Source organism: Narcine bancroftii, chromosome 1 (genome assembly GCF_036971445.1).
Source record: "Narcine bancroftii isolate sNarBan1 chromosome 1, sNarBan1.hap1, whole genome shotgun sequence".
Lineage (NCBI taxonomy): Eukaryota > Metazoa > Chordata > Chondrichthyes > Torpediniformes > Narcinidae > Narcine > Narcine bancroftii.
The window spans coordinates 478,692,077-478,713,501 of record NC_091469.1 but is presented as its reverse complement, the minus strand read 5'-3'; the positions used below and the strand labels follow the sequence as shown (position 1 = coordinate 478,713,501).

At 47.4% G+C, this 21,425-nt stretch overlaps 1 protein-coding gene across 1 annotated transcript in view; it reads left to right on the top strand.

Annotated features, from left to right (window-relative positions):
* The window catches only part of LOC138751898 (NEDD8 ultimate buster 1-like), a 71,019-nt gene that overhangs the window by 40,296 nt on the left and 9,298 nt on the right, over positions 1–21,425 (top strand). The window contains exons 9-11 of the mRNA XM_069914809.1: positions 10,393–10,500; positions 12,096–12,248; positions 17,953–18,066. Of these exons, the coding sequence (XP_069770910.1) occupies positions 10,393–10,500; positions 12,096–12,248; positions 17,953–18,066 (375 nt within the window). The remainder of the gene's footprint in view (positions 1–10,392; positions 10,501–12,095; positions 12,249–17,952; positions 18,067–21,425) is intronic.

The window sequence follows — 21,425 nt, the reverse complement described above, 5'->3', positions numbered from 1 at the left end:
GGATCGTTCCTGGACCCAACACACCAATGGCATCATGAAGAAAGCACGTCAATGCCTCTACTTCCTCAGGAGTTTTCAGAGGTTTGGTATGACACCAGAAACCCTGGCAAATTTCTATAGAGGTGTGGTGGAAAGTGTGCTGACTTACTGCATCACGGTCTGGTCTGGGGACACCAATATCCCCAAGCATAAAGTCCCCTAAAAGATAGTGGTCACAGCCCAGGACATCACAGGAAAACCCCTCCCCACTAATGAGAACATCTTCAGGGAATGCTTCTGTCAGAGAGCAGCAGCAATCACCAAAGACCCTCACCTCCCAGCACACACTCTGTTCTTGTTGTTACCATCAAGAAAGAGGTGTAGGTGCCACAAGACTCAAACCACCACGTTCAGGAAAGCTGCAACCCTCCACGATCAGACTCCTCAATGACAAACTCAATCAGAGACTCGTTTAAGAACTCTTGCCTGTGCACTTTATTGATTTTTTTAAAAATCCCCCTGTATTGAACATAAGAAATAGGACTGGAGGTGGCCATCCAGCCCATCGAACCTGCTCCACTATTCAATAAGATCATGGCTGATCTGATCATCAACTCCACCTGCCTGCCCCATATCCCTTAATTCCTTTTTTTAATGTAAACATTTATCTAACTGAACCTTAAATATGTTTAATGAAGTCACATCAACCGCTTCCCTGGGCAGAGAATTCCATAGATTCACTATGCTCTTGGGAAAAACCATTTTTCCTCATCTCCGCCTTAAATCTACTCCCCTAATTCCTGAAGCTGTGTCCCCTAGTTCTGGTCTCATCTTTCAGTGAAAATAATTTTCCTGCCTCTACCTTATCTATCCCTTTCACAATTTTATGTTTCTATAAGATCTCCTCTCATTCTTTGGAATTGGAGTGAGTATGATCCAAGGTAATTTAGTCTCTTCTCATTGGTTAACTCTCTCATCTCTGGGATCAACCTGGTGAACCTCCTCTGGACTGCCTCCAAGGCCAGTATATCCTTCCTCAAGTATGGAGACTTACACAGTCAGTTTGTTTACATTCATTATCTGTTTACATTTCTTTATTTGTTTACATGTATACCCTGTGTACATTTTTTTTGCACTGCCAAATAGTGGTAATTCTGCCCACATGAAAAAGAATCTCAGGGTTGTATGTGATTTCACTGATTCTGACAATAAATCTGAAATCTGAAGAAGGGAGCAGGTCCGAAACTTCTTTGTGATATATCTTTACCTCCTATGGATGCTGCGGAACCAGCTGAGATCTTCCAACAATTCTCTGTTTTTGCTACAATCTCAGCATCCACAGACTTTTATGTTTCACTCCTCTGGTTCTTGTCTCACCCAACCTCCGTGGAAAAGGTCTGCCTTTGCATAGCTAGTGTGAACTGCCTTCTTCAACCAAGACAGTCCCTCCAGTGAAGGTACTCCCACTGTGTGGCTGGGTTGGGAACTTCAGGATGTGAACCTAATATACTTGTGTTATGACTTGGGGTTTGGGATGAACATGCTGCCTAGGTCCTTGGTGATACGAGGGGCTGAACTGGGAGGTGTTGAGGGCACCAGTTGGTGGAGGATTTGTAGGTTAAGGGGGTAGAGTCGTTGCTTCCTCCTGAATTGATCGTAAAACAGCATGACTTCCTATTTCTGACGAGAAGTTGGGCAGGGACCAGTCAGAACAGTCGTGGTGGAAACCTTTTGGAATTTGCGGTTCCTTTTTTTTTTCAGACTGTCGGGAGGTCCCAAACCAATAGGATATATATAAGAAATATGATCCAGCCCGTCGAACCAACTCCGCCATTCAATGTGATCATGGCTGATCTGAAGATAGGCTCACCTCCACCTATATCCACATATCCCATAATTCCCCTACTATGTAAAATTCTATCCAACATTATCTTAAATATATTTACTGAGGTCACCTCCACTGCTTTAATCGGCAGCAAATTCTACAGATTCACCACCCTCTGGGAAATGCAGTTGCTACTCATAGAACCATATAACTATGGACGATTACAGGACACAAACATGCCCTTCGGCCCTTCTAGTCTGTGGCGAACTATTTTCTGCATAGTCCCACTGACCTGCACCCAGTTCATGGCCGTCCATACCCTTATCATTCATGCACCTGTCCAAATTCTTCTTAAATGAGCCCCCATTCACCACCTCAGTTGACAGCTCGTTCCACACTCCCACCACTCTCCATGTGAAGAAGTTCCCCCTAAACTTTTCTCCTTCCACTCTTAACCCATGACCTCTGGTTTGTATCTCACTTCCACTCAGTGGAAAAAGCTTATTTACGTTTACTCTGTCCACACCACTCATAACATTTTGAATGTTGAAAGAGTAGATGTGAATAAGATGTTTCCCTTGGTGGGTGAATCCAGGACAAAAGGCCACAGTCTTAGAATTAGAAGGTACCCATTTAAAACAGAGATGAGGAGAAATTTCTTTAGCCAGAGGGTCATGGATTTGTGGAATTCGTTGGCAAATACAGCTTTGGAGGCCCAATCACTGGGGGAGTTTAAGGGGGTGATTGATCAGTATCTAATTAGTCAGGGTATCAAGGGATATGGGGAAAAGATTGGAATTTGGAACTAGATGTGAGAACAGTTTAGCTCAGGGTGGATTTACAGAGTAGACTCAATGGGCCAAATAGCCGACATCTATTGCTTTATCTTGTGAACTTGTGAATTTTAAATACCTCGATCAAATCTCCCCTCATTCTTCTAGCTCCAGGAAATAAAGTCCTAACCTGTTTAACCTTTGCCTGTAACTTAGTTCCTGAAGTCCAGGCAACATCCTAGTAAATCTTCTCTGCACTCTTTCTATCTTATTGATATTTTTCTGTAGTTCGGTGACCAAAACTACACACAATACTCCAAATTTATCCTCACCAATGTCTTCTACAACATGACCATAAAATCCCAACTCCTATACTCAATATTTTGATTTATTAAAGCCAATATGTCCAAAGGTCTTTTTACAACCCTTGTCATAGTTGTGTACTCCTCTGCGTTGGCAACATTGCCAATTACTGCTGATAATGTATCTGGGGTGGTGCGCAGGTGTAGTAGAATGCACGCGCAGGTTGGAATGAGAATGGGGTGCTGCGTATGCTGTGATGGATCTTGGACGCAGGAAAATGAGATTGAAAGCGGGGAGCCAATGAAAAGATCGGGGTGGGGGGGGGGGTTTGGCTGGGTGGTGTTTCATGCGCTGAGAAGTTATCGTTGTGCCTGAGAAGAATAAAGAAAGTCGACTCCATTTTGTACTGAAAAATGAGAGTATGCTCTTGATTGTGTGTGTATTGGGTAGATTACAACTGCTACAAGTGGTGTCCCCAAGGGTTCTCAGCATCTTTGAGGAAAAAATGGAAAGGGATGAGGATGAACTCCTGACAGGAGCAGTTGCGGAAGTCCAGCTGGAGGTTCCCCCTCCCCGCCTTTTTAGTAAAAATGTGCCACCGTAGTTCACAATCCTCGAGGCGCGTTTCTCCACGCTCATTGTGACAAGTCAGGAGACGAAATTCAGTTATCCTCCAGAGCGATTGTCTGTGAAGTGGAAGATATTCTAATTAATCCTGATGATCCCCCCCCCCGCCCCACCCGATACGACATCCTTAAGGCTGGTATTCTGGAATGTACTTGGGCATCTCGTACTGCCAAATTGCTAGCTGACGACAGCATAGGGGAAAGGAAGCCATCACAGATGTCGAGAAGGTGGCGCAAGACAGCTGGGACCCTATTGAAGGGGGTGTATGGAAGGAGAGATCCCTCCAATGTTTACCTCGTCAAGTTCCGGGGAACCTGGTGAGTGTCTTTCACACATCCACCCTCGATGAGATGTGCCGACTCCATGTGTCCATGACCTCTGCAGTAAAACTAGAAGCTTTGATCACTGCCTCCCAATCAGCAGGGGCAAACAGAGCTGGAGCAACTGTTTGCTGCACCTTGTCAACTGAAGATAACTGAACTGGATCAGCAAATGGCAGCACTGACTATGCAAGTCCAGGCTTTAACCACCCAGTGGAAATCCTTCTGTTGGCCTGGATAGAATCGTGCTGGCTGAGGCCATGGTACAGGTGGTGGGTGGCATATTTGTTCAAAGCACCAGAAATTGGGTGCTGCCGCCTGGTCCTGTCAGCCACCTTGTGACTTCTGCAGATGTTCCTCAAACACCATCTCTCGGGTGTTCAATTTCTCGTCTATTCCAGTGCAGAGATTTCAAGTGGTCCCTCCAACCCCTGAAGAGCGCAGACACCCCAATTTGGCCTGTGTTCTGTCGGCCGTGAATAATTCTCATATTCAAACATACGGCTGTACTGATGCTGGGTTTCAGTCACAGCAAACTGTTATGGCGGATTTTCATGGTTGCAAATGTGGCAAATTCTGTTTTGGGGGCAGATTTTCTTTCACAGTTTTCGCTGCTGGTGGATTTAAAGAATCACTGTGTTGTGGACCACATTTGTCACCCCTCCAGTGTCATCACCCACCTGACGGGTCTCCATCCTGGTTCCTATTCTGTTCCAAGCATTTCTCAAGCATTTCCCTTGTCCAGTGACCCCCATCGTATCGCTATGGAGACATTACCCACCATGTAGAGATCTGGGGTCCTCCGGTTGCAGCATGGGCTCGTGGATTACCCCCGTTTAGTCTCAATATCAAAAAAGTTGAATTTGACCACATGCAGGAGCTGGGTATAGTCCGCAGATCTGCCAGCTGCTGGGCTTTACCATCGCATATGGTGCCAAAAGAATCTCCTGGGGATTGGTGACCTTGTGGTTATTATTGTGCCTGGCCAGTTCAACATTCCCTATTTACCAGATTTCTCAGCAAACCTGGACAGCAAATGTGTATTTGTAAAAATAGACCTGGTGTGTGTTTACTATCAGATTCTGGAGGTGTCTTCTGATGTTTCCAAGACGGCAGTAATTACTCTTTTCGGCACGTTAGAGTCTCTGCGAATGCCATTCGGTTTGCTGAATGCAGCTCAGGTATTCCAGCAGCTTATGGACCACATGCTCTTCAGTCTCGATTTTGTATTTGCCTATATCGATGATGTATTCTTGTCGCAAGAATGGATGAAGAGGAACATTGGCACCATCTTCTATCACTGTTCCAGAGACCTGATGAATTTTTTGGCACTGCTGATCTCATATTTTAGGACATGGTACCTTTCCCATTGAAACTAAAGAGCAAGAAATTCAGGAATTTCCTACACCGATTACATTTGCCCTATTATGATGCTTTTAAGGGATGATGAATTTCTACAGCCATTTCCCGCCGAATACAGCAGTGTCGCTAGGCCACACACGTAGTGAACACCAAGGCTTCGACAACCAATGGAAAGGCAAGAGGACTCCCCCATCAACCAGTACTGTTTCTGTCATCAACGATGGGATACAGAGGCCAGTCGACGCCACCCCACCCCCCCCATTGCGGGTCTCAGGGAAATGCCATGGCCAACCACCGCTAATGACTTAGACGGTTGGGCAACGAGACAGCCTCCTCCACATCTGGGGCTCTCTCTCAGGATGGCATTTCCCAGTTGACACAGGTGCTGAAATCAGCGTCCTGCCCCCACCCGCACCCTCCCCCCCACCCCAGCCTATGACACCCAGAACAGGAAGCCAGGCCTGACCCTGAGGGCAGCAAACATTAACAGGACCTTTGGCACCCACACCAGCTCACTCTGCTTCACGTGGACTTTCACAATGGCGGCAGCAGTACAACCACTCCTGGGTGCAAACTTCCTCCAGGCCCACTGGCTGCTAGAGGGCCTCAAAGGCATTTGATGCATGCCAAGACTTTCCAGACTTTCTTCTTGGGAGAAGCTAAGTTACCGGCTGCCCCACCCCCCCCCCACCCCACCTCGACTCTGTCATGGTGTCTGACAATGAATTCACGCGCATCCTGGAGGAATTCCCTTCCATCGTGGTGCCACAGTTTACCTCAGCCAAGCCCAAGCACGGGGTACAGTGCCACATCCTGGCAACGGGACCTCCACTCCATGCCGGGGCGCGCTGCCTTCCTCTCAAAAAACTCAACCTCATGAAGGAGGAGTTTAAAAAGATGGAGGAGCAGGGGATCATGGGCGTTCCAATAGTCTCCCTGCACACAGTACTGAAGGCAGCAGGAGGGTGGAGGCCACGCGGAGACAACCGCTGCCTCAACAAAGCCACCACACCAGAAAGGTATCCTGTACCACATATACAAGATTTCATTGTGAACCTACAGGGGGTACAGATATTCTCGAAGGTGAATCCCATCTGGGCTATTATCAGATCCCAGTACACCCCGATGACATCCCTAAAACTGCTATCATCACTCCCTTTGGGCTGTTTGAGTTTCTAAGAGTGCCTTACATGCCTAAAAGTGCAGCCCAGACCTTCCAGAGGTTGATGGGTGTGGTGAGCTGGGACCTCGGGGTTGCATTCATTTACCTGGACAACATCCCGATAGCCAGCCACAATCGCAAGGAACACACGGCCCATCTAAGGGCACCCACCTGAGCAACTTTGGCCGAACAATCAATCCAGCCGATGCCAGTTTGGGCAAGAGACAATAGATTTCCTGGGCCACAGAATCAACGAGGTGACACCCTGCCCGAAAAAGTAGAGGTCATCAGGCACTTCCCCAAACTCCACATAGTGAAGGGCTTCCAGGAATTCATCGGTATGATCTATTTTTACCATCGCTTCGTACCAGCGCCAGCCCACATCATACACTTCCTGTTCGCACTAATGGCAGGGAAGAAAAAAGAGCTCACCTGGGACAGGGCAGCATTGGAGGCATTTCAAAAGGCAAAAGACACACAGGCTAATGCTATACCTCTGGTCCATCCCAGAACAGATGCCCTGACTGCCCAACACAGTGGTCAGGGGCATACTCAAGCAGTTGAAAAAGGGGCAGTGGCAGCCTCTGGTGTTCTTTAGCAGACACCTCCAGCCACCTGAACTTAAATACACCGCTTTCGACCGTGAGCTCTTGGCCCTGTAGCTTGCGGTCCAACACTTCACGTACTTTTTGGAGGGGAGGCAGTTTAAGGTTTTCAGACCACAAGCCATTAACTTTCCCCTTCAATAAAGATTCGGACCTGTAGTTAGCCAGACAGCAAAAATGTGTCTGAATTCACCACGTACATTGAACATATTGCTGGGAAGGCCAATGTAGTGGCCAACGCACTGTCACGACCAGCGATCCAATCCATCCAAACCTTGTCCCAGGAGATATTATGTGGCCCTGGCCAAGGTGCAGTAGACAGACCCTGGAATGCCTTTGACTCTCTTCCGCCGGCAACAGCGGAACTGGGCCTATATAAGCAAAGGCAGGGAGATCAATAATGTAGTCTTCCCTATAACTGTGTAGAGTGTGTCGTTCTCCCACTCTCTGCTGTAGTGCGTGCTACAGTAGATTGTTTAAATTACGTCCAATACTTCACAATGGGAATTGGAACTTGCAAGACCCTTATTGTGGGATCTATGGGACAAGATTCTTAAACTGGTGAATACATCTTCAATATGTGCCCAACATTCATTAATTCAATTCAAACTGTGTTCACATGTCCAAAGATAAATTGGCTACATTGACGCTTGATATGGGCAGGGGCAGGGAGGGTCTGATGGTGAGCAATGGCCGCGAGTGTATGGGGGGGGTACAGCACCACCCCTCCCTTGGCTCTGACACTGTGCCACTGGTTGTTTGGCCTCAGGCTCCTGGACCTCCTTCCTGATGGTAGCAGAATGAAGAGGGCATGGCCTGGGTGGTGGGGGATCCTTGAGGATTGAGGATGCTTTCTTAAGACACTACTTCTTGTAGATGTCCTCAATGGAGTGATATCTGCCTGCTTTTTGCATAGACCTTGATGAAGAGCTCAGGCCTGAGGCATTGGTTATGTACTGTAATCTTTGCTTTTTATGGACACCATGGGCCCTGCTGAGCTCCTTCAGCATTTTAGTCCATTAACCTGATGAACCATGGAATCAGCAGGGAAATAGACCCTTCGTCCCTTCTAGTCTGTGCCACACTATTATTCTGCCTTGTCCCACTGGGGCACCCCACAAGAACCGCACATTCGGGTTTGAAGAGGGTCTCCTTCCTTTGAGTAGCAGCGTGTATAACAAAACCCCTCTGAAACAGAGCATGGTAGAGAAGACAGCATTGGTGAAACGAGAACAGAACAGGTAATAAAGGTGGGAGACCCACCATCAACCTCAGCAAGACATTGATCACTAAATTTCCTCTCTCTATCCTCTCCATCTTATTGAAATAGCGAAGGAGGCTTAATGGGCCAGATAGCCTACTCCTGCTCCTATTTCCTATAGAACATAGAACATTACAGCATAGAACAGGTCCTTTGGCCCACAATGTTGAGCCAGCTCCTATATACCTAGCAAAAAAAAAACCCTCCCTACCTCATGACACTCTATTTTTCTTTCATCCATGTGCCTGTCTTACTTTATTTTACTTTGGCTTGGCTTCGCGGACGAAGATTTATGGAAGGGGTAAAAGTCCACGTCAGCTGCAGGCTCGTTTGTGGCTGACAAGTCCGATGCGGGACAAGCAGACACGGTTGCAGCGGCTGCAGGGGAAAATTGGTTGGTTGGGGTTGGGGTTGGGTGTTGGGTTTTTCCTCCTTTGCCTTTTGTCAGTGAGGTGGGCTCTGCGGTCTTCTTCAAAGGAGGTTGCTGCCCGCCAAACTGTGAGGCGCCAAGATGCACGGTTTGAGGCAATATCAGCCCACTGGCGGTGGTCAATGTGGCAGGCACCAAGAGATTTCTTTAGGCAGTCCTTGTACCTTTTCTTCGGTGCAACTCTGTCACGGTGGCCAGTGGCGAGCTCGCCATATAACACGATCTTGGGAAGGCGATGGTCCTCCATTCTGGAGACGTGACCCACCCAGCGCAGCTGGATCTTCAGCAACGTGGACTCGATGCTGTCGACCTCTGCCATCTCGAGTACTTCGACGTTAGGGATGAAAGCGCTCCAATGGATGTTGAGGATGGAGCGGAGACAACGCTTGTGGAAGCGTTCTAGGAGCCGTAGGTGATGCCGGTAGAGGACCCATGATTCGGAGCCGAAAAGGAGTGTGGGTATGACAACGGCTCTGTATACGCTTATCTTTGTGAGGTTTTTCATTTGGTTGTTTTTCCAGACTCTTTTGTGTAGTCTTCCAAAGGCGCTATTTGCCTTGGCGAGTCTGTTGTCTATCTCATTGTCGATCCTTGCATCTGATGAAATGGTGCAGCCGAGATAGGTAAACTGGTTGACCGTTTTGAGTTTTGTGTGCCCGATGGAGATGTGGTGGGGCTGGTAGTCATGGTGGGGAGCTGGCTGATGGAGGACCTCAGTTTTCTTCAGGCTGACTTCCAGGCCAAACATTTTGGCAGTTTCCGCAAAGCAGGACGTCAAGCGCTGAAGAGCTGGCTCTGAATGGGCAACTAAATCGGCATCGTCTGCAAAGAGTAGTTCACGGACAAGTTTCTCTTGTGTCTTGGTGTGAGCTTGCAGGCGCCTCAGATTGAAGAGACTGCCATCCGTGCGGTACCGGATGTAAACAGCGTCTTCATTGTTGGGTTCTTTCATGGCTTGGTTCAGCATCATGCTGAAGAAGATTGAAAAGAGGGTTGGTGCGAGAACACAGCCTTGCTTCACGCCATTATTAATGGAGAAGGGTTCAGAGAGCTCATTGCTGTATCTGACCCGACCTTGTTGGTTTTCGTGCAGCTGGATAATCATGTTGAGAAACTTTGGGTGACATCCGATGCACCTGTCTAAGAGGCTCTTAAATGTCCCCTAATGTTCCAGCCTCCGCTACTCCCCCTGGCAAGGCATTCCAGGCACCCACCTATGTTAAAAATAAATAAAACTTACCCCTGATGTCTCCCCTAAACCTCTCTCCCTTCACTTTGTACATATGTCCTCTGGTGTTTGCTGATCCTGCCCAGGGAAACGGGTGCTGGCTGCCTACCTTATCTATGCCTCTCATAATCTTGTAGACCTCTATCAAGTCTCCTCTCATCCTTGTTCGTTCCAAAGAGAAAAGTCCCAGTTCCTCTAACCTTGCCTCATAAGACACATTTTCCAATCCAGGCAACATCCTGGTAAATCTCCTCTGCACCCTCCCCATAGCCATAGCTTCCACATCCTTGCTGTAATGAGACAACCAGAACTGAACACAATACTTTAAGTGCAGTCTCACCAGAGATTTATATATGGAGGTATACAACATTATGAGGGTTGTTAATGGAGGAGAGGGTAAGAAATGTTTTCTTTGACAGTTTCTGCGCTATATGTCTATGGCTTTTCCTGACAAATTCCTTGATGATGAAGCGTCTAAAAACTGAATGGAAAAATATTCTTTGCTTTCTGTCCGCAGGATAAGAGCGGGAGACACAAGATATTGTACCTACGGCTTCAGATGCTTTGGGGGGTGTGGTTTTTTCATTGCCAAATGTTGGACCAATCGTGGGACAACTTTCTCAAGGTAAAGTTTTTAGTTTTAAAAGCTTCTCTTTCAACCATTTCCATTCCTGAAACCCCAGAGACAAGGAATGGTGAGGATGGTGCTTAAGAGGGCTGGTGCTGTTTGGGTTAGGTGGAGGGATGAAGAGGGTTAGGGTAAGATGAGGGTGGATTCTGTGAGTGTTTTCAATGGCCTTTCTCCCCAGAGTTATCAGTTATTCAAGCTTATTGTCGACTGACTGTGCATGTATCGATATGCATTTGCATCTTATAACTAGAGCATTTTTTTCAGGGCAGCACAGTTAGCCTAGTGTTAGTGCCACACAACCTAATGGGGGTACTCTGTGTTCCTCGAGCGGTTTGGTTTTTTTGACCCTAGGTTCCAACATCTATAGATTCCAGCTTCTGCAGGGTCATGCATCTCGTTATCCACCTCCATCATGTTTGCTTCAAGGACAACAACATGTTCTCAGTTGTGACCTTCCAAGTGAAAGCCCTCATTCTCAAGCCATTTTGGGCATCACAGCATTCGCTGGAATTTGAGGGGATGTCCTGAGCTTGAGAAATGCTCCGGATATGTCCTTCCTGTTCAAACTCTTCCTGTTACAATAATCAAACCTGTGGACTCGGTGTTTAGAAAAAGAAGTTGCAACCTGTGCACGCAATCCTTCCAGACAGAGCCCAGCTGAGCTTTGTGCTTTGCTGACATTAATATTGAAGAATTGGCCTCCGTCTGGTTCTACTGTTTCCACCTCTTCTGCAGCAGCTTTTCTCTCTTGCCTCCCCTGCCCCCATTCCTCGTGGTCTCTTCCTCTTCCTGTCTGTCCCATTGCCCTCCCCGCCCCTCCTCAGCTTCTTTCCCCCTTTGCATATGTAATATCCCCCACTGTTTAGAACCATGGAATCAGCACAGAAATAGGCCCTTCTAGTCTGTGCTGCATTATTATTCTACCTTGTCCCACGGACCTGCACCTGGATGACACTCCTCCACCCCTCCCATCCATGTACCTATCCAAACCTTTCTTACAAATTCAAACTAATTTCAGCCGACAGCACACTTCACCTTCCTACCACATTCTGTGAATAAGTTTCCCCTAATGTCCCCTTTAAACTTTTTCCCTTTTACCCTTAACCCACGTCCTCTGGTTTTTAGGGGTCAGACACAGGATTCTGTTGACACCGTGGTTAAGTGTAAAAACACACAAATGCTGGAGAAACTCAGCAGGTCAAACAGTGCCTCCACCTACCATCTCCCTCCCTTCCCCCTTTTGTTCAGACATCTCTCATGTTCCCCTACACCTTGATGAAGGGCTCGAGCCCGAAACGTAGGTGATGTACCTTCACCTTTGCTACTGTTTGACCTGCTGAGTTTCTCCAGCATTTGTGTGTTTTCCCTCTGGTTTTTATCTCTCCAAACCACTGTGGGGAAAAAGCCTGCTCGCATTTATTCTATCTATACGCATTTTTCACTTAAATCTGAATGAAGGGACCTGACCCAACGCATGGACTGTTGATTTCTATCCATGGATGATGCCTAACGTGCTGAGACCCTCTAACAGTTCAAGATTCCAGCAGTATTTGTGTAAAATAAACTGTTCTGTGTCTTTCTACGCTCAGGCAGAAGAGCTGTTGGGGAAGCTGCAGGTGGATGATCTCCTGGTCACCGTTCTTGTGCATAAAGGATACACCACCAGGGAAGCCCGCCTCGCATTGAGGGCCACTGAAGGTGATGTTGAGGAGGCCGAGGCATACATTGAAGAGAAGAGACAGGTCAGGACTTCTAACAGGGCTGATCTGTCTTACCTTTGGGGAAAGACTTCCAGTTTTGAAATTATAGATATCAGCCTGAATCTGATGTTAATGGGCAGGCCATAAGGCACCAGAGTCGAATTAGGCCATTCAGCCCATTGTGTCTGTCCAGTCATTTTGTCATTGTCTGATTTGGAACACAAAACTGAGAAAAATGGAGGGTTATGCAGTAGAGAAATTCGAGGCAGTCTGTAGAATAGGTTATTAGGTCAGCACAACACTGGGATGAAGGGCCTGTACTGTGCTGCAGATCTCTATGTTCTTGACTGATTTACTCTCCTTTTCAACCTCTTCCTCCTGCCTTCTCCCCTTAACCCTTGATTCCCTTTCTGATCATGAATGTATCTACCTCCATCTTAAACTTCGATCGTGGCAATGAATTCTATAGATTCTGTCATGAAGTCTTAATTTTTGTCCCATTAATTCTACAAATCTATTATCCATTTAGCCCCCTCCTCCTTATTCTGTCCCATTTCTCAGCACAAAGTTACCGGCGAGAAGAGGTTGTGATCAGGGTGATGGGGGAGCTTCATGGTGTCAGCTGCCTTCTTGAGGCAGTCCCTCACAAGGATATCGGGAATGGCTGGGAGTCTTGAGGTGCCGCTGTGTTGACGGTCAGCAAGGAGGAGGTGATGTTGCCGATCCGCACTGTCGGTGAGGATATCGAGGATCCAGATGCAGTGGGATGGACAGAGTCCCAGATCAGATCCCTTAGTCTGATCATGAGTGTGGCTGCAGTCAATGGACTACAGTCTGATGTGGGTATGCTTATGACCTAGCTGATCTTGCGCAGAGTGGAGGACGAGCAAGATGTCATCTGCTTTACCCTGTTCTGTGCTGGCCAGCTTAAAGGTATTCACAAAGAGCTTCAGAATCTCACTCGGGTGTGGTTCCTACCTATTTCAAACAGGCATCAATCGTACCAGTGCCCAAGAAGAGTGCAGTAACCTGCCTTAATGACTTTCAACCAGTAGCACTTACATCAACAGGGATGAAGTGTTTTGAAAGGCTGGTGTTGAAGCTTATCAGCTCCTGTCTGAGCGGTGACATGGGTCCATTCCAGTTTGCCCATCTTAGCATCAGGTCTACAGTGGATGCCATCTCACTGGCTCTACACAAAGCCCTGGAACACCTGGACATAAAGATTCATTCATCAGGATGCTCTTTATTGACTACAGTTTGGCATTTAACACCATCATCCTCTCAACACTGATCGGCAAACTCCAAGTCCTGGGAATTAACAACCCACTGTGTAATTGGATCCTGGATTTCCTCACCTCCAGACCATAATCAGTGAAGATCGGTAAGAGCTTCTCCTCCACGATCTCCATCAGTACCAGAGCACCACAGGGCTACGATCTTAGCCCCCTGCTCTACTCACTTTAGACCTTTGACAGTGTGGCTCGGTACAACAATAACACCATCTACAAATTTGCTGACAATACCATGGGTAGTGGGTTGTATAAAGGAAGGGGATGAGTCAGCGTACAGAAGAGAGATTGAAAACTTGGGTGAATGGTGCACCAACAACAACCTTGCACTCAATGTCACCAAGATTAAGGAACTGATTGTTGACTTCAGGAAGGGAAAACCAAAGGTATAAAACCAGTTGATCTGTTCCTTAACCCAACTTCTCAAACCACTTCATCATGTCAGACGTTAAGTGCCACTAACTTAGTTGTTCAGGAAGGTCACTTTGCTCTTGAAGTTTGCAGATGGCACAAAGATTGCTGCAAATGAGGGCTATCAAAGAATATAGATATAGACAGGGAAATAGCAGAGGGAGTTGAATCTGGAAAAATGTGAGGTGTGCACTTCGGGAGGTCGAAATCAAGGCAACGAGATGGGGATCCTTAGATCCTTAAAAGTGGTCACACAAACAGATGGGGTAGTAAAGAAGGTTTACATTAAAGGCCTGCGTTCTTTGGGTTGGACATTGAGTTTAAAAGTGGGCAATGTTGCAGCTATACAAACTTTGGTCAGGTTGAACTTGGAATACAGTGTGCAATTCTGGTCATCCCATTACAGGAAGGATGCAGAGGGTTTGTAAAGGGCACAGAAGAAATTTACCAGGATGTGGTGTGGATTAGAGGGGATTAGCGAAGAAGAGAGGTTGGAGAAATCTGGGTTGTATCCTCTGGAGGGAAGGAGACTGAGAGAAGATCTGATGGGAGTTTATAAAATTATGAGAGGTATGGATCATAAGGGAAGCAGAGGCAGTGATGGATGGGAGTTATGGGGAGGTGGTCACACCCAACAATTAGGAATCCAGGAACTGGGTGACTGAGGAAAGGGAAAGGGGGGAGACAGGCAGTGCAGAGACCCCTGCAGCCATTCCCCTCAACAACAAGTATACTGTTGGGGGAGGGGGGAGGACAATCTACAGGGGATAAGTCATGGAGGTCGGTGCTCTGGCACAGAGGCTGGACCCTTGACTCGGAAGGGAAGGGGGGAAAAGAGAAGGGCTCTTCTATTTGGGGACTCGCTGATGAGGGGAGCAGCTAGGAGGTTTGATAGACAAGATCAGGGTTCCCAGTTGGTCTGTTGCCTCCCAGGTGCCAGGGTCAGGGATGTCTCCGATTGAGTCCACAGCATTTGGGAGGGGGAAGGTGAGCAGCCAGAAGTCATGGTCCCTGTGAGGACCAATGACAGTTAGAAGAGGGGATGAGGCCCTGAAGAAGGATTACATAGAGTTAGGGAAGAAGTTGAAAAACAGGGCTTCAAGGGGGGCAATCTCAGGATTGCTGCCTGTGCCAGGCACGAGTGAGGGTAGAAATAGGAAATTGTGGAGAGTGAATGTGTGGCTCAGGAGCTGGTGCAGGGAGCAGGGTTTAGATTTCTGGATCATTAGGATCTCTTCTGGGGCAAGTCTGACCTGTACAAAAGGGACGGGCTGCATTTAAACTGGAGGGAATCAATATCCTGGCGGGCAGGTTTGCTGGAGCTGTTGGGGGAGGGTTTAAACTAGTTTGGCAAGGAGGCGGGAATCAGAATGAGAGTACAGAGAGTAGGGAGGAGGAACATCTAGACTGGAAGGAATGGAGGGAACAGAATGTAAAAATAAATGAAGGAGGGAAGGAGGTAAAGGTAGATGGTAACGAAAGGAATATATGTGGAGGACAATGGAAACAAAACGAGTATATGTGGAGGACATTCTCTCAAGTGCATATATTTTAGTGCAAGGAGCATTGTAAATAAGGAGGATGAGCTTAAGTCATGGATAGACACATGGAAATACGATATTGTGGCCATCAGTGAAACTTGGTTGCAGGAAGGGCATGTTGTTTAAGGTGTGATAGAACAGGGGGGGATGAAAGGTGGAGGAGTCGCATTGTTTATTAGAGAGAACATTTGGTGGGATTGTCCAGTGAGGCTATTTGGGTAGAATTGAGGAACGGCAGAGGTATGAATACATTAATGGGAGTGTATTATAGACCACCAAGTGGGCTGAGGGAATTAGAGGAGCAAATTTGTAAGGAGATTCCATATATGTGCAATAAACATAAGGTGGTAGACATGGGAGATTTCAACTTTCCGAACATTAACAGGGATGCCCATACAGTAAGAGGGCTGGATGGGGTAGAGTTCATTAAGTGTGTTCAAGAAAGTTTTCTGAATCAATACATTGAAGAACTGACTAGAGAGGGAGCAGTACTGGATCTCCTATTAGGGAATAAGATGGGTCAGGCGACAGAGGTTTGTGTTGGGGAAGATTTGGGTCTAGTGATCACAATACTATTAGTTTTAGGCTAGTAGTGGAAAAGAATAGAGGTGGGGGAAAGGTTGAGATTCTTGATTGGAAGAAAGCAAATATCAAGGGGATGAGAAAAGATTTGGAGGGTGTGGATTGGGATACGTTATTCTCAGGGAAGAGTGTAGCTGATAAATGGGAGATATTCAAAGGAGAAGTTCTTGAGAGTGCAGAGTTGGTATGTCCCCATGAGGATTAAAGGAACGGTTAGAAACTGTAGGGAGCCTTGGTTTCCAAAAGATATTGAGAACGGTTCGGAGGAAGAGGAGGTGTACAACAGGTATAAACAGCAAGGAAAGGAGGAATATAGGGATGGGTTAAAAAATTCTTAAGAAGGACATTAAAACAGCTAAAAGGAGACATGAAGCTGCTTTGGCAGGAAAAGTCAAAATAAATCCAAAGGGTTTCTATAGGTACATTAAAGGTAAAAAATAGTGACGGATGATGATGGGGGTAGGCTCTGTGAGAAGCCAGAGGAGATAGGTGAAATTTTAAATGATCTTTTTTTTCTTCAGTATTCACTAAGGAAAAGAATATTGAGCCAGATGAAGTGAGCGAGCTCATGGATAATAGAATTAATGAGGAGGTAGTATTGGCTATATTGAAAACAATCAAGGTAGATAAATCTCCAGGTCCTGACAAAATATTCCCTAGGACCCCGAGGGAGGTTAGTGAACAAATAGTGGGAGTGTTGTCTCCATGTCTCCATCTAATGTTTTCACCAATCAGTTCACCACATCTCTCCATCTAATGTACTCACCGTTCCATTCCCACCATCTCTCCACCTAATGGTCTCATCGATCTGTTCCAACCATCGCTCCATCTAATGTACTCAGCGGTCTGTTCACCACCATCTCTCCATCTAATGTACTCACTGATCTGTTCTCACCATCTCTCCACCTAATGTACTCACCGTTCTGTTCCCACCATCACTCTATCTAATCTACTCATCGATCTGTTCTCATCATCTCTCCATCTAATGTTCTCACTATTCTGTTCCCACCATCACTCCATCTAATGTACTCATCGATCAGTTCACCAACATCTCTACATCTAATGTACTCACTGATCAGTTCTCTACCATCTCTATATCTAATTTTCTCACTGATCTGTTCCCACCAGCTCTCCATCTAATGTACTCACTGATCAGTTCACCACCATCTCTACATCTAATGTAGTCACGGTTCTGTTCCAACCATCTCTCCATCTAATGTACTCATTGATCTGTTCACCACCATCTCGCCATCTAATGTTCTCACCATCTGTTCCCACCATCACTCCATCTAATGTTCTCACTGATCAGTTCGTCACCATCTCTAATTCTAATGTACTCACCATTCTGTTCCCACCATCACTCCATCTAATGTACTCACCGATCTGTTAAAGATACATAACCAACATTTTGTGCTTGAGCACCGCATCAAGGTATGAGCGTAGAATTCAGCAAGAGAAATGAAGGAAGCAGCAGTCAATGCTGTGCAGGTACCTGAGATCCCTTTAAGGACCAATCTGAGGAACCTGAATCTGTAGCTGGAAGCCATGATGGCAGATACAAGTAGTGACGTAGGCAATGTAGCTGTGGAAGTAGTGTGGGGCGTTCATGGTCATAAAGCTTGAGAGCAGCAGGGAATACAGGTGGGGAGCAGTGAGAGAGTGTCCACAGAACTCCCTTCGGAGAGCAGAGGAGAACATTTTCAAGGTAGGCATCCCTCAAAATGAATTTGCAGAGTTTTGCAGTAGACAAGAGTAAAACATGAAAGTCTGCAAACTCCCTAATTGAAGTTAAAACACAAAGCAGCATACGTTATATAGCAGAGATAAAGTTAAATAACCAACACTTCAGGCTTGAGCCCTTCTTCATGGTATGAGGGACCTTTGTTTTTAATATAATTATTGCTCCCTTATGTTCAACAGGAAAGGAAGGCAGCAGAGAAAAGGAGAAAGGAGAGAATCCACAAGCCAACCAGTGTGGCCCATTCAGGAGGTGCTTCGGCTGAGAGGAATTGGACCCCTTATCAGAAAAACCAGGTGAAATTAAAAACGCTCTGATATGCGTCACAGAACAGAGCTGACAGGTGCTGGCTAATCAATGATGCTTGCTAACCTAACGCCAGCCCTTAGACAAGAGCTGGAAGACTGGAAATCTGCCCCAATACAAAGCAAGTGGGAGGCAAAAAGTGGGGAAATATCCATCAGTTGTGGAAAAAAATCTATTGTTGGAAAAATGCTGGGATCAATTATTCATGAGTAAAAACACAAATGCTGGAAGAAACTCATCAGATCTTGTAGCATCCATAGGAGGTAAAGATACATAACCTGAGCCCTTCTTCAAGGAATGAGCAAAATTAAAAGGCTGGGAGAGGAGAGAATAGTGGCAGGGAATTGAAATGTGTTACCACTGGAAGATCCCTGCTATTACGGCGGACGGAGCCGAGGTGGTCAACGAAGCGATCTTGCAGCCTGTGTCCAATCTCTCCAAAGTAGAGGAGACCACAGCGAGAGCGCTAGACGCAGAAGATGACTCCCTGCAGATACACAAGTGAAGTATTGCTTCACTTGGATGAGCTGGTTGGGGGCCCGCTGGTGGTAAAGGAGGAGTTGTGGGCACAAATGTAGCACTTCCTGTGGTCACAAGGATAGGTGTCAATAGGGCGATTAATGGGAAAGGATGAATGTATGAGGGAGTCATGGAGGGAGTAGTCTCTGCAAAAGGTAGTGAGGGGAGGAGAGGGGATATGTGTCTGGTGGTGGGATCACATTGTCGGTAGACATGGATGCTGGTGGGGTGGTGGGTGAGGACAAGGGGAAATCCTGTCCTTGTTGCACATGGGGGCGGAGGGTGCCAGGGTAATGGAGGATATGTGGGTGAGGGCTGAGTTGATGGTAATGGTTATTAAGGAAGTTTTATAAGCACATTTGGAATGTCATAATCAAATCAAGCAAAGTTTGCAAAGAGGAAATTGTTCCAGACAAATTTCTTTTGAGGAAGTCTCAAACCATGTGGATAAAGGTGAACCAGATATAAACACATGTAACACTGGACAACAAGTTTTTTCAAAAGGTTTGCTTCCTAAAACAAAAGGTCTATGATAGGCAACTTCAAGCTGAACACAAGGATAATTTCGGATTGCTGTAGGAAGCCGGAGAAACATATTAAATGAACTTTTATTGAATTTAACACGTTTAGTTGCATCGTGATGCCGACATATCGCGTTAGTTCAACTGACCTAAATATGTTTTGCCTGTGGCGCTCTGAGGAGCTGAGTAAATCACTGCTACCACACTGATGGTTGTTAAAGACTGTTTTTATTCGTGTCCCTTTAAGGGCAGCATGAGCTCAGTCACCTGTTGTATTGTGACGTCATAATCGCTGCTCAGGGTGCGCGCTGGAAGGGATGCTGGAGTCAAGAAGAAACTCCTAACAACGCCATCTTCTTAGTGGCTGCCCCGCCACGTGGTGATACAACCTGGGCCGGTTTGCCACTAGGCTCTGTGCCACCACACCTTCACTGTGCGTGGCCTCCGCTTGCGGGCTGAAGAATTCCCCTGGCAGGGAGAGCAGTGCGCTGAAGACCATTTCAGCTGACGAGGCTTGCAGGTCCTCCTTGGGCACCATTCTGATTCCGAGGAGAACCTAGGGCAACTCGTCCACCCAGTCAGGGCTGGAAAGCCTGGCCATCAGGGCGGACTAAGTGCTGATGGAACCTCTCTACCAACCCATTAAACTGCGGATGGTAGGCCGTGGTGTGGTGCAGTGTTACCCCCCTAAAAGTCTCACCAGCTGCGACCATAGGGCGAAGGTAAATTGAGCGCCCCTGTCACTCATATGTGCCGGCACAATGAAACGAGCGATCCATTGGCCGACCAGGGCTCTAGCACGTCTCTGCTGATGCTTCACGGACCGGGATGGCTTACGGCCACCTGGTGGCTCTGTCCATCTCTGGTGAATAGGTACCGCAACTCCCTGGACACCAGCAAGAGGCCCACAACATCTACGTGGATATGTTGGAACCTTCGCGGTGCTAGGTAAAAATGTTGGACAGGGGCCTGTGTGTGCCTGTGGACTTTGGAGGTCTGGCATTGGACGCAATTGTGAGCTAGTGCTGCGACATCCTTCTTGAGGCCGTGCCAGATGAATCGCTGAGTCACCGTGCGGACGGTAGTCCTTATTGAGGGGTAGGCAAGATCGTGAATGGAACTGACAACCCTTGCCCTCCAGTCCTGTGGAACTACCAGGAGCGGTGAGCCAGTGGAGCTATTGCAGAGCAGCGGCTGAGCGGAATCGGGGAGGCGGATATCCTCAAGCTGGACCCCTGCTACTGCAGTGCGGAGAGCCTGGGTTTCAGCGTCGCGCTGTTGGGCTTGTGCGAGCTATGCGTAGTCAAGACCGGGAGCTAGCATGCCGATGACCGGGCAGGAGAGCGTGTCAGTGACTACGTTGTCCTTACCTGCCCTGTGCCGGATCTCCATTGTGAATTCCAAGATGTAGGACAGGTGGCGCTCTTGCCTGGCTGACCACAGGTCCTTGGCCATCGATATTGCTTGGCTGAGGGGCTTGTGGTCGGTAAAGACGGTAAAAGTCCTGCCCTCTAGGAAATATTGAAAATGTCGGATAGCCAGGTATAGCGCCAGGAACTCCCGGTGAAATGCACTGTATTTGAGTTCAGGAGGCCGCAAATGCCTGCTGAAAAAGGCTAGCGGGTGCCACTGTCCGTCCAGCCACTGTTCGAGCACCCCTCCGACCGCCATGGCAAAAGCATCGACCGATAGTGCCATGTGTGCTTCCGGGCGTGGGTGCACTAACAAAGTCGCCTCAGCGATGGCCCACTTCGTCACTCTGAAAGCCTCGTCTGCCTCCCCCGACCAGGCCAAGGTCTTCTCCTTCGTCTCCATCAGCGCAAACAGAGGGCGCATGATGCGGGCAGCTTTGGGGGTGAATCGATGGTAAAAATTCCTCATCCCCACAAATTCCTGTAGCCCTTTGAGGGAAGAGAGCTTGGGAAACGTTGGATGGCTGCCACCTTCTCCGGTGCCGGAGCTGCCCCAAACACTATGATGGTGTGCCCCAGGAACTTCAAAGTTTGTTTCCTGAACTGGCATTTGGCCTTATTGACCATGAGGCCGAACTCTGCCAGCCAGGCGAACAGGGTATGGAGATGGGCCTTGTGCTCTTCGCGAGTGCGACTAACTACCAGGATGTTGTCTAGGTAGATAAAGACAAGGTCCAAATCCCTACCCACTGCATCCATGAAGCACTGGAATGTTTGGGTGGTGTTCTTCAGGCTGAATGGCATGCAGAGAAACTCGAACAGGCCGAAGGGGGTTATAATGGAGGTCTTTCCAACATCGTCGGGGTGGACCAGGATCTGGTGGTATCCGTGCACCAG